Genomic DNA, 23,621 nt, shown 5'->3' with positions numbered 1-23,621 from the left:
AATGGTGCTTTTCTCTATTTCTTCCACAAATCCGACACGACATTCTTAAGGCCAGTTACCGACTGACAAAGCAAGATCTAGATTGAAAAAACTGCTCCGCAGGACTCGAACGAACTTTTCCGCGGATTTCCTCCCGTAGCGTGTTAGCCGTCGTCTGCTACGGCAGGCCCACTGCCGGCGGCGCCACCGTCGAGGCCGCGCCGAGCGGAGGAGGAGAGAAGTGAATGGCGCTACTTTGGGAGATTGAGGGGCTTTAGGTAAGACCCCATAGGGAGTTTTGTTTTGTCTGCTCTTGCTGCGAATCTTGCCCTGCAAAACGTAATTATTGTCTCGAATTCCCTCTTGTCAGTAATTCGAGACAGCTGTGACTGACACAGTGGGTATTTTCGAAAATCACATGACTCGACGTTTTGTGACTGCTCTCTGCGGTGCCTTGATGTCCATCCTAAATCCTATCATAACTGTTCGCTGAAATGCAGCATACCTTTTTTTTTTTGTTCCTTTCAGTTGTACAGTTGACAGTGGCAGTGCCAAACCACCGGTAAGTGTGACTCCCGTCTCATAGCAGCATGCTCTGTTTTGCTGAATTTCCACTATTATGGCACAGTTCTCTATGCCTAAAGCATATAAATGTTAGGCACTAAGGAGAAGCATTAAATCGGTTCATAATGAGAAACTATTCATTCAGAATTCTATTTTTGTTGATTTCACCGTGAGAGGTTCGTTACTAAAAAAAAATTAAGGCCAAACTTCTAAGTTTTGAATCTTGCATGGAATGTGCATCATCAATATGTTTATGTGACATCGAGAATTTCATTGTTTTGCTCTAGCATTTGGGTCGTTGTGCAGTAAAAGTTGTCTTACTTAGTTGGTATCAACCCAGGGAAAACACGGGAAGGCGGGAGATGGAAATTTAAGATGATGAGCATAACAGGAACAAGGGAAAAGTGGGAGCCAACGTTTGAACAAGTGTACTTGTCTTTTTCAAAGCAAGTCTACATGTCGAAACGTTGGCTCCTGCTTTTACTTCGTCCTCGCTTTGCCCACACTCTTAACATTGCATGGTATGCCGAGTGTTCTTATGGAAACTTGAAAGTCCCAATGCAGTACATGCCCCATACATAACTCGTATCAGAGATGGCAGTACATTGTGTTGCTATATTGATTTAGTGCTAAACGCATTACTGTAGACAGTCATCGTGAGACAGATTCTGCTGAATTTTTTGTTTGAGTACATGAGATTAGGAAAGGTACACACATTCTTTGTAACCAAGATATATGGTGCATTACCACGCGAAAATGAATGAGTGATCTTGTACTGTAATTCTGTATTGTATCTTATGTTGTGAAGTGCTTTTGACAAAACTAAATCGAATTGTTATTCATGTTTCTTTTAATTACTGTGAACATGCTTGTATTACCAACATTGAACTGTACAAGAGGCCGGGACCTTTTCAGGCAATTCTATCTGTTTAACTGTTTCCTCTTCATGATATGAAGACTCAATAAGCCAAATCAACAGAAAACAAAGGTATCTTTAGTGGGGACAGTCTTCAGCAATTTGTGTTTAAAATGACTAGAGCTGCTCGGAGGTTACAATTTTCACGTAAAGTAGCTTAAATGCTTGTGGGAGATTCCTCTTTTGAATAATGTTATTGTTATTATGTTTCAAGGCATACAAACAGCTATGGTAAAGAAAAACAGGCTGGTAGCTGCCACCAGAAGGGTTACAAGAACTGTCTGCTCATCTGGATAGAGAAGATAACATAGAAGTAGAAAATAAAAAGAAGGAAAAGCGATGGCTTAGGATGTAAAAAAATGACAAGCCACAAAGATGAAAGAAGAAAGTTTTTTGTAAATGTTTTCATTTGTAATTACTGCCCAGGTGCCAAAGCTGATATTCGAAGACTTCGATGCACAGCGAAGAGAACCCGATGCACAGACCCGGAAGGCAGCCTTCAGAAAATGCCTACTTGGTGAGTAAAAAAAAAAATGGAAGCTTGCCTGCAATAACAGAGTCCTATTTGCCTGGGATAACTGCTGAAGAATGTGAGGTTCTTGCTTTCTCCATCGCCCATTTGGTGACGTTCGGCGTAGAATGTAAGGTTTTGCCAGTGGGAAAGCTTTCAGAATACAGTAAAACCTCGTTAAACCATACCCGCTTAAACAGTAGTTAGGTATTAAAAGTAGTAAAGGCAAATCTCCGACTCAGCGACCATTGAACATAATGTGTTTTGTGTCCGCATAAACCGTACCAGCTTATTGCGTACGTATTGGTTAACACGTAGTGGTTCCACTTTTCGTCGTGCAAGCGCGACGGTGCTTCGTCTCTATCGGGCGGCCCGGCAGAACAATAAGCCTCGGAGATCTGAACAATGGCCTCCAAGCGCCCTTTGTGTTTGCGCGTGAAGCCACATCATCGTCAATATCATTTCGGCGCTGTCCCAGAGAGTGTTGTGGCGTCGTGTAAGCAAGGACTGGCGCCATGCCGAAGCTCGGATAAAAAAGACGCCGGGTGCTCAGCATATAAGAAAAATTAGACATTGTTCGTGCTGTCAAACGTGACACGAAGAAGTCAGCACTGGCATGCGACATGGGTCTACTGTTGACTACGGTGTGTGGCATTTGGAATGTGAAGAAGTTGCTCAGCAGCGCAGCTGCGACCGTGAAGAGATGTCGGCTGCGAGGTTCGACTTTTTGCCATCGTTGCCTCTGTTTTGCAAAGTGTCGCCTAGCGACAGTGATAAGGATCACACAGAAAGTGACAGCACAGGCCATTCAGGCCTGACGGGCAGACGCTGCGCGTTACATCAGCCTCACGAATGCAATCGTCGCGACGAGAGCAGCACTCCGCAATGAAAAGGTTCCCTGCAACTTCTGCACCGCTACCGCAGCTGCGCATGGAGAATATGCAACACTAACGAGGAATCTGCAATGCGAGTGTTTGCCGAGAAGAGGGGGCGTATTGAAAAGCTGGCTCGTAGCTCCAGTAAGTTTGAGACCGCTGTCGTCGCTGCTAGGCCGCCGCGGCATCAAACGAAAGTAACTTTTGTCGCAAAAAGTAAATAAATACTGCGTGCTTTTTCCCCTTTCATCACACTCTCCGGTTTTGATAGGTAAGTGGGGGATCTCATGCTGTTTTGGTTAAGCAGTACCATCATTCAGTACATACTTTTTCCGAGCTCCGGCCAACTATGGCTTAACGAGGTTTCACTGCACTGATGATTGTGTGTCTTGTAATGTGCTCCTGTCTAAGAGGCAGTAGCAAAACAGCGATGTCCGTGTTTAAATGGAAATGAATGGAGCCTGATGAAGATTAGGCAAGGCCCTTCACATCAGTTCACCGATGCTCAGAAAGTGGACGTGCACTGTACTCTTAACAAGAGTATGTGTTATGAGCACGTCAAAAGCACCACTTTGACGAACTCGGGTGTCATCAAGGGTTGCCATTGGGGTGTATAGAGTAGGTTCGGTGTAGATGAACTGCGACAAGATATAAAAAGGTACCCAAAGAGCTGTGATTGCTGAAGTACTGTATTGTTTGTAGGAGAGAAATAAGTGATACAGTGGTTTTTGAAGGCAATATACCTGGGGTGTTGCAGTGAAACGTGAGCTTTCGTCACAGTACTTGACTGTGGTTTGCCGTGAGTCGATTATTATTTTGTTTTTAATGTGAATGGTTTAGTGCTGTCTGTAAGACAGTTTTTGGTAGGATTATCTTAGAGAGTGGTTTGTCCTGCAGGACTCGACACGATGTTTATATGGCAACCTTAATACAGAGTCAACACTTGTTTTTCAGAGGTGGGACGCAGTGTGGCCATGGACTTGGATCAGCCGGATGGCTCCGCGGGCTCTCCACAGGTATGTGTTGGACTTCAGTCTTCCTTTCTATGGGTTTGATCTAGCAATGCCAAACAATACGCCTGATCACTTGCCACGGTAGTTTAGTGGCCATGGCATCACGCTGCTAAGGTCAAGGTCGTCGGTTAAATCCCGGCCGCAGCAGCTGCGTTGTGACGAAGGGCGAAATGTAAGAACGCTTCTGTACTTTGATTTAGATGCACATTAAAGAATCGCAGGTGGTCAAAATTAGTCCAGCGTTCCCCGCTACTACAGTTCTCAATTAGGGCATGGCTCTGACTCTTAATACGCCAGAATTTAATTTCTCTTACGTTGCATAATCAATGTGTATGTATTTTAAACACTGTCTTGATTGCAGGAAAGCAGCCTGTAATTACCACCAGTTTCATATGCTTCGTAGACGTTCAGCTAAGGCTATGTTTACTTTAGATCATGGAGTGATGAATGGTATGATGTCTTTTCTTTATGTATTTGTGCCTAATGGTAATGAGAAGTTGGCCTCTAGAAGCATCATGCGGTGCACGTGTTGATGCAGCACATCTGCTACTGTGACATACTAGGGTGCTGTATCTGATGAACAGATGCATGTATGCAAATACAAGGGTCTCAATGAAAGTAATCAACTACACTATTTTTTGCATGCAAGTCTGAATGTGCTCAAGAGCGGGTGTTTGGTGTTACCGAAATACAGGACGATGCATAATATAGGTCGACCCCTGGCTTTGAGGTGAATAAAACTGGAAAAAAAAAATCCTCGTTGCAGTTAACTACAAGAACACACTTTCTTTGATCAGTACAGTCATTTGTGGTTAGAGACGAAAGCTGAATGTTGACTGTTAGGATTCTCATTGGGGGATGGCAGTTAGTCATTTATGACATCCCACAGCACATAATCGGCGATGTCCAATCGAGGCATGCACAACAGTCATGTACTCGACGATCATTGCAGCTAACTGTAGGCGTGCTGGCTTGACTGCTGGCCATTCACTCGTTTTGGTCTGGCGCTTGTCAATAGAAGCTTCAGGTTTTTTTGTCATTATCACAGACTGCAAGTGGCCTACGAAACTTCTTTTCTGCACCGCCGATTTGCCACAGTTGATAGTCGTCCTTGTGCGCGATGCTCGTGAATCAATTTGATTGTGGTGTCTTCTTGTTCAATGTGAACAGCATAGCGGTCGCCAAATGAAGTTCTTGGTGAAAGTTAGCAGTTGCACCCAACTTTGTGGCGCCATTTCAGTTTTGGTTCACGGAAACCAAACCATGCAGAGCTACAATGCACCCGTTCGATTCCGCATACTCTGTCCTATTGTTTTTGAATGTAGCTTCGCAGCCGAGATGACACCTACTAATTTTGCACCCTGTCCCTGAATCTCGCACACTTGCAAATCATTTGCGAAGTTCATGCATGTGCAGTGTGCTCGTGAAAGCTCCCTGCAGTCCCAATGAAAAGCTGAAAAAGAGTAATCTGTAGCTGATTCACTGGCACCGTCTGAAGCCACTACTGCTATTGAGTCAAAGTGGTGTCTTTTGGAATGTTCAGATGAACGTTCAGTGTTGAGGTTTGCCTGTCTACGAGCATCTATGAGGCTGCTGTGTAGCATGATCGTGGTTGTTCTACTATAGTTCGCAGCAGATTCAAGTGCTGAAAGCTGTGTCGTTTGTTACAGCTTGTCCAATCAATAAAGAAACTGGTTACACGTAGTTCGGTAATGTGCAAAGTTGGGCTAGTTGGTGATTAATCATCATACCTTTCTGGCGAAGCAGTGCACCGACACAGACACAGTGAAGACACACAAGAAAAGACGACACTCACTGCACTCGCAACTATTTTATTTCAGAACACATACTTCATATTTATATACCTGCGCACCCTCAGACGTTGAAGAAACTCAAGGCAAGATTGAAGGCATTTTTAAAAAAATAATTTGCCTGCACATACTCGGGCGTCAGAGATATGGTACCTATCTATCGTGGTGTGCAATCCTGTCGTATTTGTTGCACCCCTAACAGACATTTTTATTACACAATTTTCTTTTCTTCTTTTCTTTTAGTATATTTCCACAAAGGCACTAAAAGAAAGAACTAAAAAAGTACACTAAAAGTACACTAATTGCAGTCAGTTACTTAGTAACAAAGTAATCTAACAATTAGAAAACCAGGAAGAACGTAAGTAATTTTAAATAAGGAATTACATGCAATTCGTTACCTGCATTTCTGATTAGGATTACTCTCACTATGACCGTTGTAATTTCTACGATAGGATGGTGCCCTATACAGTCGGACCTCGTTATACTGCAGTCTCATCGGTCATGAAAATAGCTTCGTTATAAGTTACACATGGATATCGGCGGGGAAAAGATCACGATCGGATCTATGCGAAAGAAACGCAAGCGGGGTCCCTCCGACGGGCCAGCAAAGGGTCCCTTGATGGCCTGTCGGCATCATGTCATGCCGATACGACACATGGGAACAACAATATATTTCACACATGCACTTAGCACCACTGCGAAGACGAAACCGTGTGACCGGTCGTGCGGGATCAGTGCGTTGACTTGCTGATGGCGATGCGACCAAGCCCTTGTACTTCCAACAGACTTTTCACATACGGAGGGGACCGTACGTGGATCTGCACTCTGCTACTATAAGTCCGTCGGCCGAGGGCATGTATAACCTTATGCTCGATCCCACGAGTGCGAATGTATTGACGCAGAGCTTCCAGCGACAGCTTATCGGCAGCCATTCTGCCGGCTGCACTGTTCAGGCTGCTACGGCTAATCAGCTCCACGCCTTCGAGTCTGCAACCAAAGCTGCGGTTTCATGCCTAGCCGATATAGTGGCAACTTTGTTCAAGGCCACCTTGTCAGCGCTGCCCGAAGTTTTGCTTATTGCCTTGGTGTAGATGGCGATGCCACAGGGTAGTCCGAATAATCGTGCAGATATGAAAATTCGTGTGTCTGGAAAGCTGGTCGGTGACTGTATTACAGATTTTTTTCCTGTCGGAACATATGTTTTGAGGCACATGCAAACAAAAAGAATTGCCTTCACTTTAACTGGTACCATGTTGGATCCAGCATTTTTGATTTCGTTATAGGGGAGTACTCCAATCAATTCTAACAGGACCAACAGAATTTGCTGTTCTTTATATTCCATGATTCGTTATGTCCGTGTTCGATATATCGTGTTTCGGCTGTACTAGAAAAATGATGCAACCCTGTTGGAAACAAGCATGCTGAACCAACTTCTGAACTTGAACCTCGTCTGCGCCCTCTGTGTCGTGAAAGTGGCGCAGTTTCTCTCCCAATTACGGGGTATGCACAGGCCCAGATGGGAGAGGGTGGCGAGTCGGCTAGTGAGCCAAAGTTTGCAAGCTAGCTAGGAAGAGAAATGCACGACAGTCATTGTTTGTGCACTTTGTTTACGTACTTCCCTTGAGGCCTATTTGCAGCTGCATTCTTTGGTTGTACTTGAACGCTTCTTGCATCCTATGCCCGGCACTGTTCGCATTCGCTCAGTTTGATGTGTGTTGATTTCCGTTACATGGAAATCACGCGGATTCACAATGTCACTTATTAATGGAACATTTCTTTAGCTCGTTTAAGAGAGTGATTAGCTCTTGCAAACTGAGAGAGAGAGAAAATGATAAATGAAAGGTAGGGAGGTTAACCAGGACTGAGCCCGGTTGGCTACCCTACACCTGGGGAAAAGGAAAGGGGGACGGAAAGATTAAAAGAAGCGAAAGTCCACTGGGGATATGAGTCGGTCACTCAGTCCGGATCACAGACGCTGACACAATCTGGTATCTTTCAAATATCGCAGCAGCGCTTCTGTCGCCTTTTGTAGCTGCGATATGTCTCGCAAACCGAGGGTCCTTATGTGCAAGTATAGAGAATTAGCACGCGGGAAGGAAACAATTGATACCCCGCTACTCCACCGCCCTTGCCGCTTGCTTACTGGTGCACCCTTTGAAGTGGGGCGGGGACAAAGGGTCACCTAGCCTTCTTGATTTAATCAAGTTTTTCTACATCTATTGCTTGCTATTTAGCTTTCTGATCTCGATCGTAACGTTCATATTTACTACCTCTATCACTATACTGTACCATACACCTACGCTTGCAATTAATCCGATACTGCCAATCTCTTCCCTGCTTTTCTTTTTTTTTCTACCGACACTCTAACCGTTTCTAATCTAGACTGCTGTCCAGTTAATTATTCCGTCTTCTTTGAATCCCAACGCTTCTAGAAGATGGACACTACCTGCGGGTGGCTGTTTGTTTTGTAATCATCGCCGACGAACAGTCGCACGCGTGGGGCATACGACACACAGTGGCTAAATCCTTATTTGCACATCTCGCACCCGAGTCTCAACAGAATTCTGCGCGTGCCGATTTGTCCAACTTTCACCTTCAAGTCACCCGCGTTTCCAGCGTTAGTCGTCGGCAGTCGTTCGTTTACGTTTGTCATATTAGCAGAGCTCGACTGCATATCAGGCGCGTATGAAACCTTCCAGCGCTTTTGAACGTTCGCTTCGGCGCCTGTGGGACTGCCATAAGTTTGTTTTGCGTCGATATCGGCGCCATCGCGGTCACGCTCGCGTTCACTGCCCGTGGCGCAACGCCGGCGCGACGGCTGGACGACGGCGACCTCGAACTTCTTCAAGAAGCAGCGATGTAACATCAACTCCGTCTCGCGGACATCCGTGCAGCGCGGCAGCGAGGGCTGTGCAGGGCTCGCGTCAGCCAATCAACCGGCCGCGCGTTGCGTAGTGCGGGACGGACGCGGTATCGCCCATTGTGCGGCACTAATCCTTCCGTGAAGGCTGCCCGTCATTCGGTCGGCGTCGCCCCGGTGGCCAATCAGAGGAGGAGGAGCCCTTCTGGTTCTCTTTTCTAGTTGGCTGACGCGATCCGTAGCTTCGGCTGCACTGCACGGAAGTGGCGAGACCAGCCAGACGTAGTCGATTGCGCTCCGCAGGAGCAGTAGCAGCAGCAACAGCGGCGGCGCGACGTTGCAACACTGCAAAACAAGCCGACCGTCTCACCAATTCCGTACAGTGCAGCGACAGCTACTGCCAAGGCGTCGGCCAACCAGAAAGCAGAACCACAAGGGCTCTTCCATCGTCCGCCTTTGTCACGACGCTGATTGGAAACGCCACGTGAGGATCGGTGGCGCACATTGGGCGAGCCCTCGTGCCCCGTGTCGAACACGTATAGTCGGCTGTCGTTACTGATGTTGGTTTGCACGAGCTCTAATCTTGGCCGCAGTGCACGCAAGTTGCACGCATGCATCGTCCAGTGGTCACCAGCCACACGAACGCCCCCCGCCTCTGCGCTGGTGACGGGTAGGCGTTTTAATATGTTTGCGGACTGCGACGTGCTCTCACGTACGAGAGACGCGGCATTTGATAAACCAATTTCAAAATAAGAAAAAAACACACGAAATTAAAACAGAAAACACGCATCCTCTCTCGTCCTTGGCAGTCACTCGGCATGCAAGCGCCGGCCTTCGCTGCTCCCGGTTCTGCGATGAAAGCGTCGTCGTCGCCTCAACCGCCGTCGAACCTGCCGCGTCGATCTTTCTCTTTCCTTCCTCTCCGTAGGGTGTGTGCCCACTGATGATTACCTTCTCTCTCTCTCTCTCTCTCTCTCAATATTTTCTTTTATTCGTTTGCAACAGCCGAGGTGTTTCGTTTCTGTCCGGTCTCCTCCCGTCAAATCGCATCCGCTTCGCGACGGTGTGAGGCCGCATTAACGCGGCAGCCCAACGCGTCCCTTTGCGGCACCTCGCCCCGCCGAGATTGGAAGACGCGGCGAAGCCGGGTGACAGCCGCCGGCACCGCCGCCCTCCGGCGGTCTCTCGTCACCCTTCCCGACCATGGCGCGCCGCAAGCAGAGCAGGGTGCGCTACCAGGTCGCCGTGGATCTGAGCGGGGTAAGTGGCTTTCTCGTCGCTCCGCAGAAAAAAACGTTGTTCGGAAGCGAGCGTGCGATATACTGCAAGTGGCCGAAACCGGGGTGGGGGGGGACGCAGGGGGAGGGGAAGGCTTTGTTGTTGGTTGTCCCGTTGTCCCACGTCGATCGGTTGTGGAGGGTGACCGTGGAGCTTTGATTAAAACCACTCTCCCCGCCTCTCGTGAGTGTCACGGTGCGAGAAAAGCGGGCGAGGCGGTGGGTGGGGGGGTGCGAGGAGCCCGTCGTGCTGAAACCGTTGCTGCGACCTCCGGTGCGCGTTTCCGTTATTACGAAGGAAAGCGCCGGTGCGGCTTCGCGCATGCGCAATCCGTAGCATTTTCTTTTTTTTTTTGATAGCGTCGATATCGCGGCTGCTATGTCTGCATAGCAGTGATGCTCTACCCCCCCCCCCCCCCTTCGCGAGACTTCACAGGTTCGATGCATTGGCGTTGGTAGCGCGCGATTGCGCTTGGCGCGGGAGGAACTGCGACGCGTTTTTTTATGCAGTTGCGGTCCTTAAACGCATCGCGCCATGTGGTGTTTGTCGGTGGCGGTGACCGAATTAAGCGGGAACGCTTGCGTCAACGCCGGCGCGATGTGCGCGTGATGGGGGTGATGTGTGCACGAAGCGCGCATGCCTGCGACGCTTGGAAGCACGTGCCGTTCGCGACGTCAGAGCGCGTGGCAGTGGCTCAGCGCTGCCGGAGCGCGAGGTCGCGGGTACGATCCACGTCCTGTGTAAATCGTGCTTGGCGCGTCAGTTGGCCACAGTATACGGCACCCGCCGTGGTTGCTCAGTGGCTATGGTGTTAGGCTGCTGAGCACGAGGTCGCGGGATCGAATCCCGGCCACGGCGGCCGCATTTCGATGGGGGCGAAATGCGAAAACACCCGTGTACTTAGATTTAGGTGCACGTTAAAGAACCCCAGGTGGTCGACATTTCCGGAGTCCCCCACTACGGCGTGCCTCATAATCAGAAAGTGGTTTTGGCACGTAAAAGCCCATAATTTTTTTTAACAGTATACGTAATCATTCGGCTACGTGTGCCCGAGGTACAATACGCGCGCTCGATTCTGCATTTTTATTTTCATTTTTCTCTCTTTCCGTATGCGCCGTAACTGGAACGCGCGTACAGCTAGCGAATATAGGCTGTAACGCACACACACACATTTCCGCGCTTGCGCAGTTGGCGTCAGAAGTTAACGGGCCACGATATCAATAGGAAGAACGTGAACGTTTCTGGAGCCTGCTTGTAATAATTTAGATCTGCAGCGCGTACTAGCACGTGTGACCAACACAGCCCTGTACTGCTTTATTGGCTGCAGCCAAAAAGAACGCAGAATATCGCAACATCCTGCCCCTCCCCCCGCCTCCATATCTGCAGCCTCTAAATGTTTGACACCAACTTTGCGCGCAAGCTTAAACATGCACACGTATACGCGCACACCTTACGCATGGCGGCGGGCCAGGTCCCTCTAAACGTAGTCTCTCTGCACTGTCCACCCCCCCCCCCCCCCCCCCCGTAGGCAGTGCAGGTATACATCGTCCAAGCCCGCCCATGGCTTTCGCTTAATGCGCTGGGCATCAATTACAGCTCGCCTGTATATACCGTTACAATTATCGGTGCTTTTATGCCCTCTCCTCCTCGTGCGCTCGTGACCTCCCTATCTGTCGCCGCTCACATCGCCGGCGGCTATGTACACACGGCGCATTACCTCTGCGTGCCCGCGTTCTTATCCTTCTACAGTTGATTCGATATCGCCATTGCACCCACTCGACCCCTTCCCCCCCACCCCCGGAGACGTTACCGGTCCCTGCCGAAGGCGTTTCTCGATTTCACGCGTGGCAGGAGGTGTACGCCAGTGAACAACCTATCGCTGCTTGGGCGCGCATTTATTTGTCTGTAGGGACTGCATGGGCAAACGGCCGGGAATTTCCTCGCCCCCAACCCGCCCACCCTCCTCCCCCTTTTTTTTTCGCTGCAGCGGCAGCAGCAGAAGCAACGGACCGCGCAGAGGCAGTCGACAGATCGTCGCAGTGCGGCGCTGCTTTTCGCGTCTTCGGGCCTTTTTTCGACGCGCAATATAGTGCGTCCGCTTTTGTGCGTACACGCGCGCGCATGTATTCGCTCGCGACGAACGCTTCCGTCACGATCGCTCTCTCTGGACCCTTTCGCGGTATTTGGACGAGCGCGTCGACTCTTCGCTAAGACGGCGGGTGTGTGTGTGTGTATGCATACAGGCGCGGGCATCTTGGATTCACAGGCTGTGCTTTGCGTGTCGGAAAAAAAAAAGTGTCTGGGCGCGCTTTTACGGTGCGCGAAGCCTCTTTGATCTCGCCGCCTGTCTCGCCGAAAGAAAACCATCGTGTGTGTAACCTTTTTAAGCGTTACTGCCGCGGCTGTCTCTTTTGAAACACCCCCCCCCCCCCCCCCCCCCATGTGCGCGCCTGAGGAACTGCGTATTGTCGGCGCGATCGGGAAGTTCCTTTTGTCCGCACGTGGTCTGCGGTTGATTCTCGGATGTACGGAAGTGCGAAGGCTCGGTGCGAAACTGAACTCTCTCTCGAGATAGGGAGCTCGTGTGCGTGTGTGTGGTGACTTCATATCGCTTTCCCGGGCGCCTGTGCTCGAACGAAGTGTCTTCGACTGCGCTGCCTTCTGGTGCGATGGAGTGACTATGTCCTCGTGTAAGTTCGCCATGGCTTCTTAACGCTCGCGACCGTCGCGCCGCCCTGGTGGTGAAGCTCTGAGTGAACGGTGAGTTCGTGGCCGACGTTTGTGTAGCGAGGTCGACTGTATATATAGCCGAAAGGTGTGTGTGTATATATATATATATATATATATATATATATATATATATATATATATATATATATATATATATATATATATATATATATATATATATATATATATGTAGTGCAATGGCAGTAGCTTACTCCAGAACACGGTCAGTTGCACTTCGCTCCTCAAAGAGGCAGGGCATGCGTGTGTCGAGTGAGGTCCTGACAACACTTTGCAATGTGGGGAACGTGGTTTAAATCATCCATTTGGAACCTCAAGGAGGTGTGGCGTAATGCTATATAACGCATTTCTCTCGCATTCACCGCTAAATCTCCTCCTAATTTCTCTTTTCGACCCCAGTTCGGTACCTGCTAGTTGAAGGGGCCGTCGGTTTCTGGTCATTACGGACGCAGCTGGCCAGTGGCTGCGCCAAACGCAAGCGCAGCCCAAGGCAACTCTTATGTACCCGACACCCTCTGCAAGCCATTCCACATAGATGGGACAATACAAGCGCTGCGGAGGCCGCTTCTCGGCTGTAGTAAAGCCCCTGCATCTACGCGCCACCGCCGCTCTCTTAAGTAGCGCCAACCTTTGTGTGCGCCGCCTTTTCCCCTCACACCAAATCCGGTTCCGGCATTTCCGCTTCCGGTATTTCCGGTTCCGGCGTTTCCGCTTTCTGGAGTTGCGCTGCCAGAATTTCCGCTCCCATTGCAGACGATGGTGAGGCGCCCGTGCTAAGCAACCGGTGCAAATCTGAGTTGCTCACACTAGCCATTCCACCAAGCGCCATTCGCGTGCATCTACGCGCTTTTTTGCGTACGCTGCGCCCACACGCTTCACGCCGGAAGCTAAGGGGGTGAGAGGAGAGGAGCGTGGAGGAGGAGGGTAGGTTGGCGGTACTTAGCTTGGCCGGCGGTGGCGCGTAGATGCAGGGGCTTTAGGCTGTAGCTGAGGCTGTGGTCTTTCATCATCGTTCGTTGTCTCGTTTATTCGCCATTACCGCTCTTTGCTAACTCCTTGCTGCGAGTGCCGCTATAGCCAACTCTTCCGACCGCAAAGCGTGGGAACTTGCAGCGACACCGCATTGGCAACCGCACCGCTTTCGGGTCCGCTTGTGGGAACGTATACACCGAAGGGCCCATTTTCCCACTTAAGTATAGAACGTGGCTGTCTGCAGTTCCCACTGTTGCGCGATTGCTAGCGCGGATGTTGCTGGCGTACCCGCAGTCTTGCCTCGACTGCCTTTTCTCTTTCTTTCTTTTCCAGATGTTTGAAAGCGAACCTATACTGCGCGTTCGCTGCTGCTTATTTTCGCTACATGTTATTCGGTCGATGTAAGTCTCTACCAACTCGCCGAGTGGTGTAGCTATAAGCGGTTGTGGCCTTGCGCTGCTGACCGCGAGGTCGCGTCTTCGATTCCGGCCACATTCCGATTCGGGCGCAGTGCAAGAAGAGTTTGTGTATACACGCACACGGAGTCTCTTCGGATGGTGAGGATTGATGCTGCTTACGAGGCGTGAGATCTTGGTTTTGGCACGTGAAACCGCAGGATCTTCATTTTTGAAATCTATATATCGCCGGACGAAGGCAGGACAGGATCTCCAGGATATCCATGCCTCCGCCACGCGAGTCCATCCGATTTCAAAACCTTGGCAGCGGAGGCTCGTTGGATGTAACGTAGTACTGCTGGGCACGAGCTCGTCGGTTCGAAGATCGTGGGTTCTAGCCCTCCACTACGGCATTATCCCATAGCCAACAGCCTACCCACCCATCAACAAACGCGCTTAAGTGATAGCCTTCATAGCCGTGGAACGCTACTAGTTCAGCGTGCTCATCGTAATACGAATGTATCTGTATAATACAGGGCGACTTGCATTTGTTGTTTTGGGGTTCGCTGTGGGTCGCCGAGTGTGCCGCATGCGAGGCAACGATTCTCGTCTCGGAAACAACGTGCGTACTTCTCGGTTGTGCCGCTAGGTGGAGCAGCGTGTCCTGAAAGAAACGCGAGAAATAATCTGGGTGGCCCCCTGGCGAATTTCACGGCGTTAGCACGCACCGACGCGCCATGCATTTTCGGAGACCACGCGCGCAGGCTTCGCGGCGGCGACGCTAGGTGGCGCCAAGTGTTAGCAAAGCGCGAAACAGAAGTCCCGCTGTAGGGTTAACGCCCTGTTCGTAACTCGTTTATACGGTGGCAATACGTTGTGTGGCTATACTAATTAAGTGCTAAACGCATTACCATCGACACTCATCGTGAGATGTCTGCAGCCAGTTTTTGACATTATTCCCTCCGTGAGCGACGTTGAGTAACCGGTTAAACCCGAACGAAGGAAACCGCGACAACGAGGACCGAGAAAGTGTAATGGAAGTTAGCATTACGCTTTAATTAAATCGTAAAAACGATATGCAAAATGCAAAGTGGACGTCCACATTTTATTTCTATTTTGCTTATTATTTCAACATATCAATTAAGCATAGCAGGTGCTCTGTGTTTTCACTCGCTCCATTGTCGGCTTGCTTCATTTGGTTGTGGCTAACAGAAAACAAAAAACGAGCCTTCTACTTTTCGCTGGTCCAGTAGTAGGAAGCATGCCCGCGTTTTACCTTGAACCCTGTTAGAGCCTTATATGACATATATTACTACCTATGCCCTATTTGGCACTTTGTCGCCCCTCGGTTTCCTTGGCACGCAATGCGTCACACTCAATAGCCGACCTCTGGGCGTCTGTTAGCGGCTGCATTCGTTGGTTTCTCGTTATAGTTCAGCGGCAGCGCTTTCGCTGCTTCATTCTGCCAACCGTACCTCCAGTGAAACTGCCAAATTACTCCGGTCGCACCCGCCATGGCGGCTTTAACGGCTACGAGGTCGCGGGATCAGATTATCCCGGCCGCGGCGGCCGCATTTCAATGAGGGCGAAATAAATAAAAAAAAATGCGCTAGCTTACAATGCGTTGCGTGCACGTTAAAGACCCACCGGTGGTCAAAAGAAGCTCGTCGGCCACGCCGCATTGTCGTATTTACGGCAGTGGGAACCTGCCCCGTAATGATGTGTCGGCGGTCCGCGCTTTTCATTACAAGTCTTTACTGCAGGCTTGTTCGTCACGAAGGTGACTGGTGACGTCATTAATTGATTGGAGAAGCCAGTTCTGAAAAGTGTGTGCCGCTCGAGTCGGAACACGAGATGGGAGTTGTTATACAGCTTGCAGGGGCGCAGCCTTGCAGCAGGCCACCGCGTCACGTGGTCTGCTCACGCTTGTTTGCTGCGCCGCCTACTGCTGATTGCATGGGCTATACCTCGCGACTCTCTTCGATCAATGAGGTGCGTTTTATTCTCCCGCAGGAGCGAAAAAAAAACAAAAAAAACATGTGCACCCGGCCACAAAAGTCTCGATCGACGTTCGGACAAAATTACGAAGCTATAAGTTTGTATCGGCTGTACATTGACTAGCCACTGAGTTCGCAATACAAACTTCAATGTATCCATATTGACTTTGTAAGGGCAAAAGGCACGAGCATTGCAAGGCGGTTTCTTGCATCGCAGGTTTATCCGTTCGCTTCTCCTTCACGCCAGCAGTAGAACGCGTGCTGCCACGCATACATGACACTCACGCCACCGCAGACCTTTTTTTTTCTACTTTTTTTTCTGGTTTCTTTGTCTACTTTTCTACTTTTTTTGTCTACTGTGCTTTTTTTTAACGTTTCGTTTTTGTTTTTCGCGAAGTCGCCAACGCCCATGTACTACTTGGCATTCACGGCGTCGCGTACTCGACTATTTCGCCAGCCATTGCTGTGCTGCATTGCAATGAATGCGCTTTTTTTTCCACGTGCATTTCTCTTCCACTCCCTCCTCCTCCTCCCTGTGGACGCGTTCGCCGTATCTTGTACTGTGCACGTGTTACAAACTCTATAGAAGGCACTGAGAAAAAGGGAATAGACAGGACCAGCGCTGTCTATAAAACGGTCGCGTTTGCATGCGCGTGACAGAAAAAAATAAACGATAAGTAGACTGAAGGGGTGCTGCACGTCAGCTCGGGTGATCAGCTGACGTCCAACTCATCGGTGAACTCATCTAGTTCATCAATCAGTTGACGTCCAGTGCTCCACCAGTGTACTTTTTCCTTCTTTTTTTCGTACATCTATGCGAGCTCCAGCAATCAGCTTCTGCGTGCAAGATGCAGTGCCAGTTTGGCCCGTTAGTTGTCTGGCGCGCTATTCCAGGCTTCGCAATGCACATCACATTGATTCCTTAAAAAAAAGATAGATTTTTTATTATTATTTATTTTTTTTATTGTCATATCTTTTCCGCATCGCTCGGTCGCTGCGTATCTTATATGCAATGCGAAAACAAGCCCATCGTCCCGTCCAAGCGTCCGTTTGGATTTTTATTTTCTATTTTTATCTAGTGAGGCGTTCGGTTCTCGCATGGAGAAAGTTGTTTTCGTCCCGGCCCGGTGGTTTTTCGCAAGGTGCACACCCCACGACGACTCCTTCCACCGCTCGCGCGTATCCCCTTTATTCGCCCCGCACGTACGTGTTCCGGCGTGTTTGTTTGCTCTGGCGTCGAGTCCCATGCAAAACGTGTCGGCGTTGCAAAGGAAACGCCCGGGGAATTCCCGATCTTATTTATACGAATGCAAAGGGTTGAGAGGGCTATAGTGTGACGGTGGACGGGGGTGGTCCACTTTTCTTTTTCCCGCGACGCGGCTGCGTCTTTCCCATTGCATCCGTGCACTGCAGTGAAGCGAGATGCAGCGGTGCATGCCTTGTTGGGACCCCCCCTTTCGCTGGACGATTACTGTGTTGACGCTTTCTTTCTTGGAGCGTGGAGGATTCTCTCTAGGCGTGCAGAGCAAACGTGACGGACTGCCTTGAAATTGGGGGAGCGTTTCTTTCTTTTTTTCGGAAGGGGAGTTCTAAAGCAAGTGGACCGGCACGGGTTACCGGAAATGGGTGGTGTTTCGAATGCTTTTGCTGTGTCGTTTCCTCTACCGACTGGCTTTACTGTTGCTATACTTCTTTGCTTTGATTTTATGCAAGCAAACAGACTTTGTTAGTAGGGCGAAGTAAAGAAGAAACAGCATGAAGGAAAAAGGAAACGTTCTCGTGGAAAACTTATACTCAAGCTCACAAGTCGTTTGCCGCACTGTGGAAACTGCTGGGCTTTGTAGCCAATAGGAAGGCTGAATGCCCCCATCTCCCAAGCCCCAGAGATTGATGTGTTCATACGTACCGCATCGTCTGATCAGGGCCGCAGTAATTAGCGGTAAATGGCAAGCATGCGCAAAAGTCCTAACATACGAGATGTTAGGACTTTTTTTGTCCCCGACATTCAATACAGGCTGACTGGGCGTTTTGTCGGATGGGCGCAGGCGCAAACGTGAGCGACCTGCAGGATGCTGCCAGCCGGTGGCGCAGAGCTAATATAACAGTAGCCAAGTGGATTCTACTTTGCGGCTGGTGCAAATTCTCGGCAGCGGCGTAATCGTGAACACGTTGGCTTTTTTTAATGTTTCAGAAATTCTACACTTGTTTACTGCAATATTGCCTCTGTGTTTGGCTGTCGAGCTCTGCGCCACCAGGTGGCTGCACCGTGCAGGCCGCTCACGTTTACGCCCTCCGCCCATCCATCAAAACGCCCAGGTCACCTGCGTTTGCCGGATTACCGGGCACGTACGCTCGGCGCTGCGACAGAGCTCTCGCAACGCACGCTGCCTTGGATAGCTCTCGCTGGGGATCCTCGGCCAGGCAGCTAGCAGAGAGCTTGGAGAGGCTTCGCCCACGCTGGCTCCAAAACAACCGGAAGTAGACACGACGTCATGTCATGACGCAGATTCAATGAAGGTGGAGCCTAGCTTCCGAATTGAGGCGAAAAAACATTGACAATGGAGGAGACGCTTTCTCGATCATCCTCGAAACCATCCTCGGAAAGTTTAATGCGGATTGATTTTTGACGAGGATCGAAGCTCTCCGCGCATGATAGCGTTGTCAGTGCAACGAAATTTTTTGACGTACTCGAAACTTGTTACCATATGCCTCGTAATTGCCGGGTGTTGCATGAGTGATGATAAAGCTAAAGAAAAGGAAAAGCGGAACTGTGATGCCGTCCGTTAATTAGCACTGCCTTTTAAGATGGGCTGACGTTAAGCACTGTCGAAGTCTTCCTTTTGTCGCTTTTCCCCACATCAGTTATCGATGCCGGCAGCACCGTAACGCACGCTCAAGTTTTCCTCTTGGGCGACACCTCCGAATCATTCCACATTTAACGTTGTGCTGAGGGCGCATGCCGGGCTTTCGATGGCGACGCTCGCAAAGCAGCTTCACGCTAACCGCGAGGAGACGGCAGTTACCGTTGTCCGGCCGCAATCTATTCTAGGAGTTTTCAGCTGCGAGGCAGGAATAAATCTTTCCCGATACGTCTTCAGCCTAAGCTGGTTGTGCATAGGGTTCCCGGAATGTGCCGACCACTCGAAGCGACGCCTCGGAATGTTCGCGTTCGGGACGAGCCAAGGTTCATTAAAGCGGCCTTCTTACGAAGAGGATGCGATCGATTCCAATCGTGCCTGCAGTCGTAAAAGGGCAGCATTTTGCTCTGCAGCAGCCCACGGGTGCAGACCTTCGCTGTCGGGAGTCCTTGTTTCATCAGATTCGAAAAAGAAACCAAATGCAAAAGAAAAAAAGCAGTACGCGTATTGCAACGGAACGCGCCGCCGAACCGAATGCGGGATGCGAGGCACGGATTCGGATTGCAGTCGTTAGCTTTTGGCGCAGTGCAACACGTATCGGCGATGTAGAATTGATTGCGGCCGGTTTTGCGACCCTCGTCGATGTGCTCCGGGTTTTCAAAAGCCGCGTTTCGTGTGAAACGATAACGGAGGAGGCATCGACTAACCAGATGAATAGGTTGCAAACACTCCAGTGTGTCGCTGTAGTATAGAGGACGGAATAAACAACGAGGAACTGTTTTGACGGTCCGGACACGATTGAAGCCAGACGAGTCGGCCGAACATGTGATCGTCGCGTCAGAGCGCGCGGTAGGTTTTACTGCTATATATACGGTATATATATATACGTATATAGTATACTATATACGGCAAGGTAGCCGAACAAATTTAATGCTCATCGACTAAAAACTACAGGGAACCAAACGTTCTCGGTCAATAGACTGAGTCTCAGTGGTCACCTGTTGGGCCAACACTGCGAGGAAGAAAAGCGAAGGGAATGGCTTCGCGGAGAGCTCGCATGCCAAGGCCGGCTGCGTGACGTGATATGCTCCTTCCGTGACGTAACCTGCCCCCTCCTATATATACATATAGTTTATTTCCTTCTTCCGTGGTCGCCGTAATAACGGTCGGCAATTCGTGCCTCTCAGTATAGCGACGCCCATTTTCGTCGCCGCGCGGCTGTTCGAATATTTTACGGTCAACATTTTCAGACTTTCAGGAGCGTATTACTACAACGTCCTTTCCTACCGACAAGCCATGTTGCAAAATCGCATTAATGGCACTGCCACTTCTAAAACGACAGCACGATCGTGTGCGTTTACAAATCAGGTAGCATGGTTGAGCCACACGCGCTTGGTAGTGCACGGATGAAAAGCTCCGGTGAGAGCGGCCAACCTGAACCGTAAGTGTTTTTTTTGTGTGTTAAATTTCCGTTTCATTGGAAAGCGAAAAAAAAAAGAAACCCCAACATTTCGCGGTTTAGTTCCGGTTCGCGTAAAAATCTCGTTTTTCTTATTTTCTTTTTTTTGGGGGGGGGGAAGGTGTTCAGTTCCAGTTCGTTGCCCTCGATGCAGCGCATCTTTACCAATACGTAATTAGCCAGAAACGAGTTTACGGGGTCGAGTATGCAGCGAGCTGACGCTGGAATCTTACGGTGACCTCGCCGCCCGTCTATCGTATTTCTCCCCGTCTTTTCCGGCTTACCAAGCGTCTGCTTGTGCTAGGAGCAACCGTTTTTCGCTATCACAGAAGCGTAGTTTATTGACGCATCTTAATCTTTTTAGCGCCCCTCTGAGGCCGTGTATAGATGTGGCGCATAGAAGACCAGGACTTCGCGCTGGTGCTTCTGCGTCGTGCCGACGGCTGTATGAATGGAACTGCCTTGAGCGGCACACCTGGAGTGCTTCGCCTTCTTTCAACGGAAAAATGCAGGGCGGGGTGAGGTGTTGAGTCGCTCTAATGATTCTCGAGCAGAATGGGGCAACGTGCCGCATTCAGCTTTGTGCAGACGGACCTTGCGCATTGTGACGACGTGGTTGGAACTTCCTGCATCCTCCTATACTTGGGTCTACGCACAATGGTATAGTTGTACGTGCTCCATTGGCTCGTGTCCAACTCTGGCCTTCGAAGGGCAAGCTCTGTGTTTGTAAACAAACAGGCGTGGTATCAAAGGCAAAGAGATCGGGAGACCAAGCGTTGACGCTTGCGTTGTGGTGCGCCGGCCTTTCGCTGCTTCGAACAGATTCCTGTTGGATAGCAAGTTATACGCGTACATGCACGTTTCACGCCTTTCATACCGCAGAGAAAACATTCTAATTATATTCAATACCAATAACAATATTCTCTGCGAGGTAGCTTTCGTATAATCCCTTTGAATTTAACCGGCGAAGTAACAAATAGGGGCGACATCTTGTTTTTCTTAGGGTGCATAGGACTCCTACGAGAATTGTTGACCGCGAAGGGTTAACCGACTGACCCGATGAAAATTCACGAGAGTAACTCGAGCTTGTCGGCACGAATATCGGCGGGCCCCCGCTTCGGGTGTGTTAAGATCTCACAAAGCGCAGGATGGGGTAGAAGCACTTTGAACAACTGTGGCTTGGAACTATAAAATTGACAGTCACTTTAGCTTACGCCAAACAGGGTGAAGGCGACAGCCTGTGCGCTCAAGAGACATCAATTAAATTACTTGACATTCTCATTCGAATGCGCGTTGTTGCTTCTTATTACTTATCTTTTCCCACCAAAAGTCGTGGGTTCGAGTGCCTGAATTAACGCTAGCTTAGTTAACGTTGCCTTTTTTTTTGGCGTGATGAGTGGCATCGGAGCCGGTTGTGGAAGAAAACGACGATGAGGACGAACGCAGGAGCAGGGGCACGAATGTGTGTGTGTGTGCGAGGCTAGCTCACGTGACTTCCTGTAGCGTACGCCGAGTTTTCCATACCATCGGAGGTATGGGCCACTTAAGGATTTTTCGCCTTAATAAATGCTCCACTTCGCTGTGACAGTTCCTCCCTTTAGCAGGCGTAGCCTTCCAGCGAAGAGAGCATTCGCTGTCGTGAAGTTTGTTGAGACTCGGCAAAATTAAATGGCGCGAATGGAACAGCTTGTTTTGCGGCTTGAAGTTCCACGTGAATCGTGACAGATTTTGTGATAGTTTATATAAAGGTAGCTAATAGGGCAGCATCACAGGTGGATCTTAGCAAGGCTCACGCCCCCCTCCTCCTCCTCCTCCAACCCCTTAACCATTTTTGGCACGTCCGATGTTTGTGCAGATGAAGATTACCAACTCGCTTGGCATCACCTCGGGTGGCAAAACGTTTCATTGGAAATAACGAAATGGACAGGTGAATACAAAGCCTACAAGCATCCTTCAAACCTGGGCTGGTCTGCCGAGGGTCGAAGTGAGCCAGCCAATTGTTGAATCCCCCCTTGGCCAAATTCCCACGCATTCAGAGACGGACGGCGGCAAGGTTACGCTGAACATGCGGACGCCGTTCTTGACAGAACTGCACGCCCTTCGAGAAACAAAAGTTGTGTGCGTTGTGTAGCGTATACACGCGGTGTTCTCATGTGGTGACAACATTCGGGCCTTCTGCCAGCAGGTTGAGTGCACACACACACGCACACAACGTACACCCGTGAGCAAAAGTATACGGACCAGGGATTGCGCGATAAAGCCACTTTTTTCCTCTGCCTGTGAATGCAACTTGAAATTGAGGACTGCAAGCCAAACTTGGCATTGCGAACTTACTAGTGTACTCGTCAATTTCACATTGTGCATGTTAAATACAATGAAATTTAGATTTTTCGGCGACCCTGTGGTCCGTATACTTTTGCTCACAGGCGTGTACACACACACACACACACACACACACACACACACACACACACACACACACACACACACACACACACACACATACACACGCACGCACGCACACACGCACGCACGCACGCACGCACGCAAACACACGCACGCACGCACGCACGCACGCAAACACACGCAAAAACACACACGCGAACACACACACGCAAACACACACACGCAAACACACACACGCAAACACACAGACACACGCACGCACACGCAAACACACGCACGCACACGCAAACACACACGCACGCACACGCAAACACACACGCACGCACACGCAAACACACACACGCAAACACACACACACACGCACGCACACGCAAACACACACGCACGCACACGCAAACACACACGCACGCACACGCAAACACACACACGCACGCACACGCAAACACACACACGCACGCACACGCAAACACACACACGCACGCACACGCAAACACACACACGCAAACACACACACAGAGACACGGCCGTTCCTTCAACTGGCTTATAGGCGACTTGCGCTCCCGGAACTCCCCCTGCCGCTCGATCGAATTGACAGCTCGCTTGAAAGCTTGCGGCAGGCGTTTGTAACGCCTCTGCGGCTCTTAATTTCCCACAGGGATTACATAGCGACACACGCTGTATTGTGTTGTTGCGCAATAAAAGCCACGAGGAAGGGACAGCCGCGTCGTGTTTTTCATGGTCATGCGCCGCGGGAATTGACCAACAGCCTCGCGTGACGCCGAAGGCCGCCGCGGAAGTGCGGTCCTTTCATATCTTATTTTGTTGGGTTGTTTTGCCAACGCTTCAGGCAGGAATGGCGGAAGGTCCCGGGGTCTTGTGGTATACAGCGATCTCTTTGGACTTAGTGATGCCCTCCGCGCGCACTGCGTGAATTCACCGCGTCTTTATTTCAGCTTTCTGTCGCTCTCATCTTTCTATT

The 23,621-nt window shown here is 49.9% G+C and overlaps 1 protein-coding gene across 5 annotated transcripts in view; it reads left to right on the top strand.

Annotated features, from left to right (window-relative positions):
- Positions 1-23,621, top strand: part of LOC135919705 (inositol 1,4,5-triphosphate receptor associated 2-like) — a 222,017-nt gene that overhangs the window by 120,560 nt on the left and 77,836 nt on the right. For all 5 annotated transcript variants that reach the window (XM_065453557.2, XM_065453558.1, XM_065453556.1 and 2 more), the window contains exons 24-26: positions 508-541; positions 1,886-1,976; positions 3,800-3,861. In XM_065453557.2, the coding sequence (XP_065309629.1) occupies positions 508-541; positions 1,886-1,976; positions 3,800-3,861 (187 nt within the window). The remainder of the gene's footprint in view (positions 1-507; positions 542-1,885; positions 1,977-3,799; positions 3,862-23,621) is intronic.

This window comes from Dermacentor albipictus, chromosome 10 (assembly GCF_038994185.2).
Source record: "Dermacentor albipictus isolate Rhodes 1998 colony chromosome 10, USDA_Dalb.pri_finalv2, whole genome shotgun sequence".
NCBI classification, from domain to species: domain Eukaryota; kingdom Metazoa; phylum Arthropoda; class Arachnida; order Ixodida; family Ixodidae; genus Dermacentor; species Dermacentor albipictus.
The sequence above is the reverse complement of the archived record's forward strand: the minus strand, read 5'-3'. Positions and strand labels throughout refer to the sequence as shown.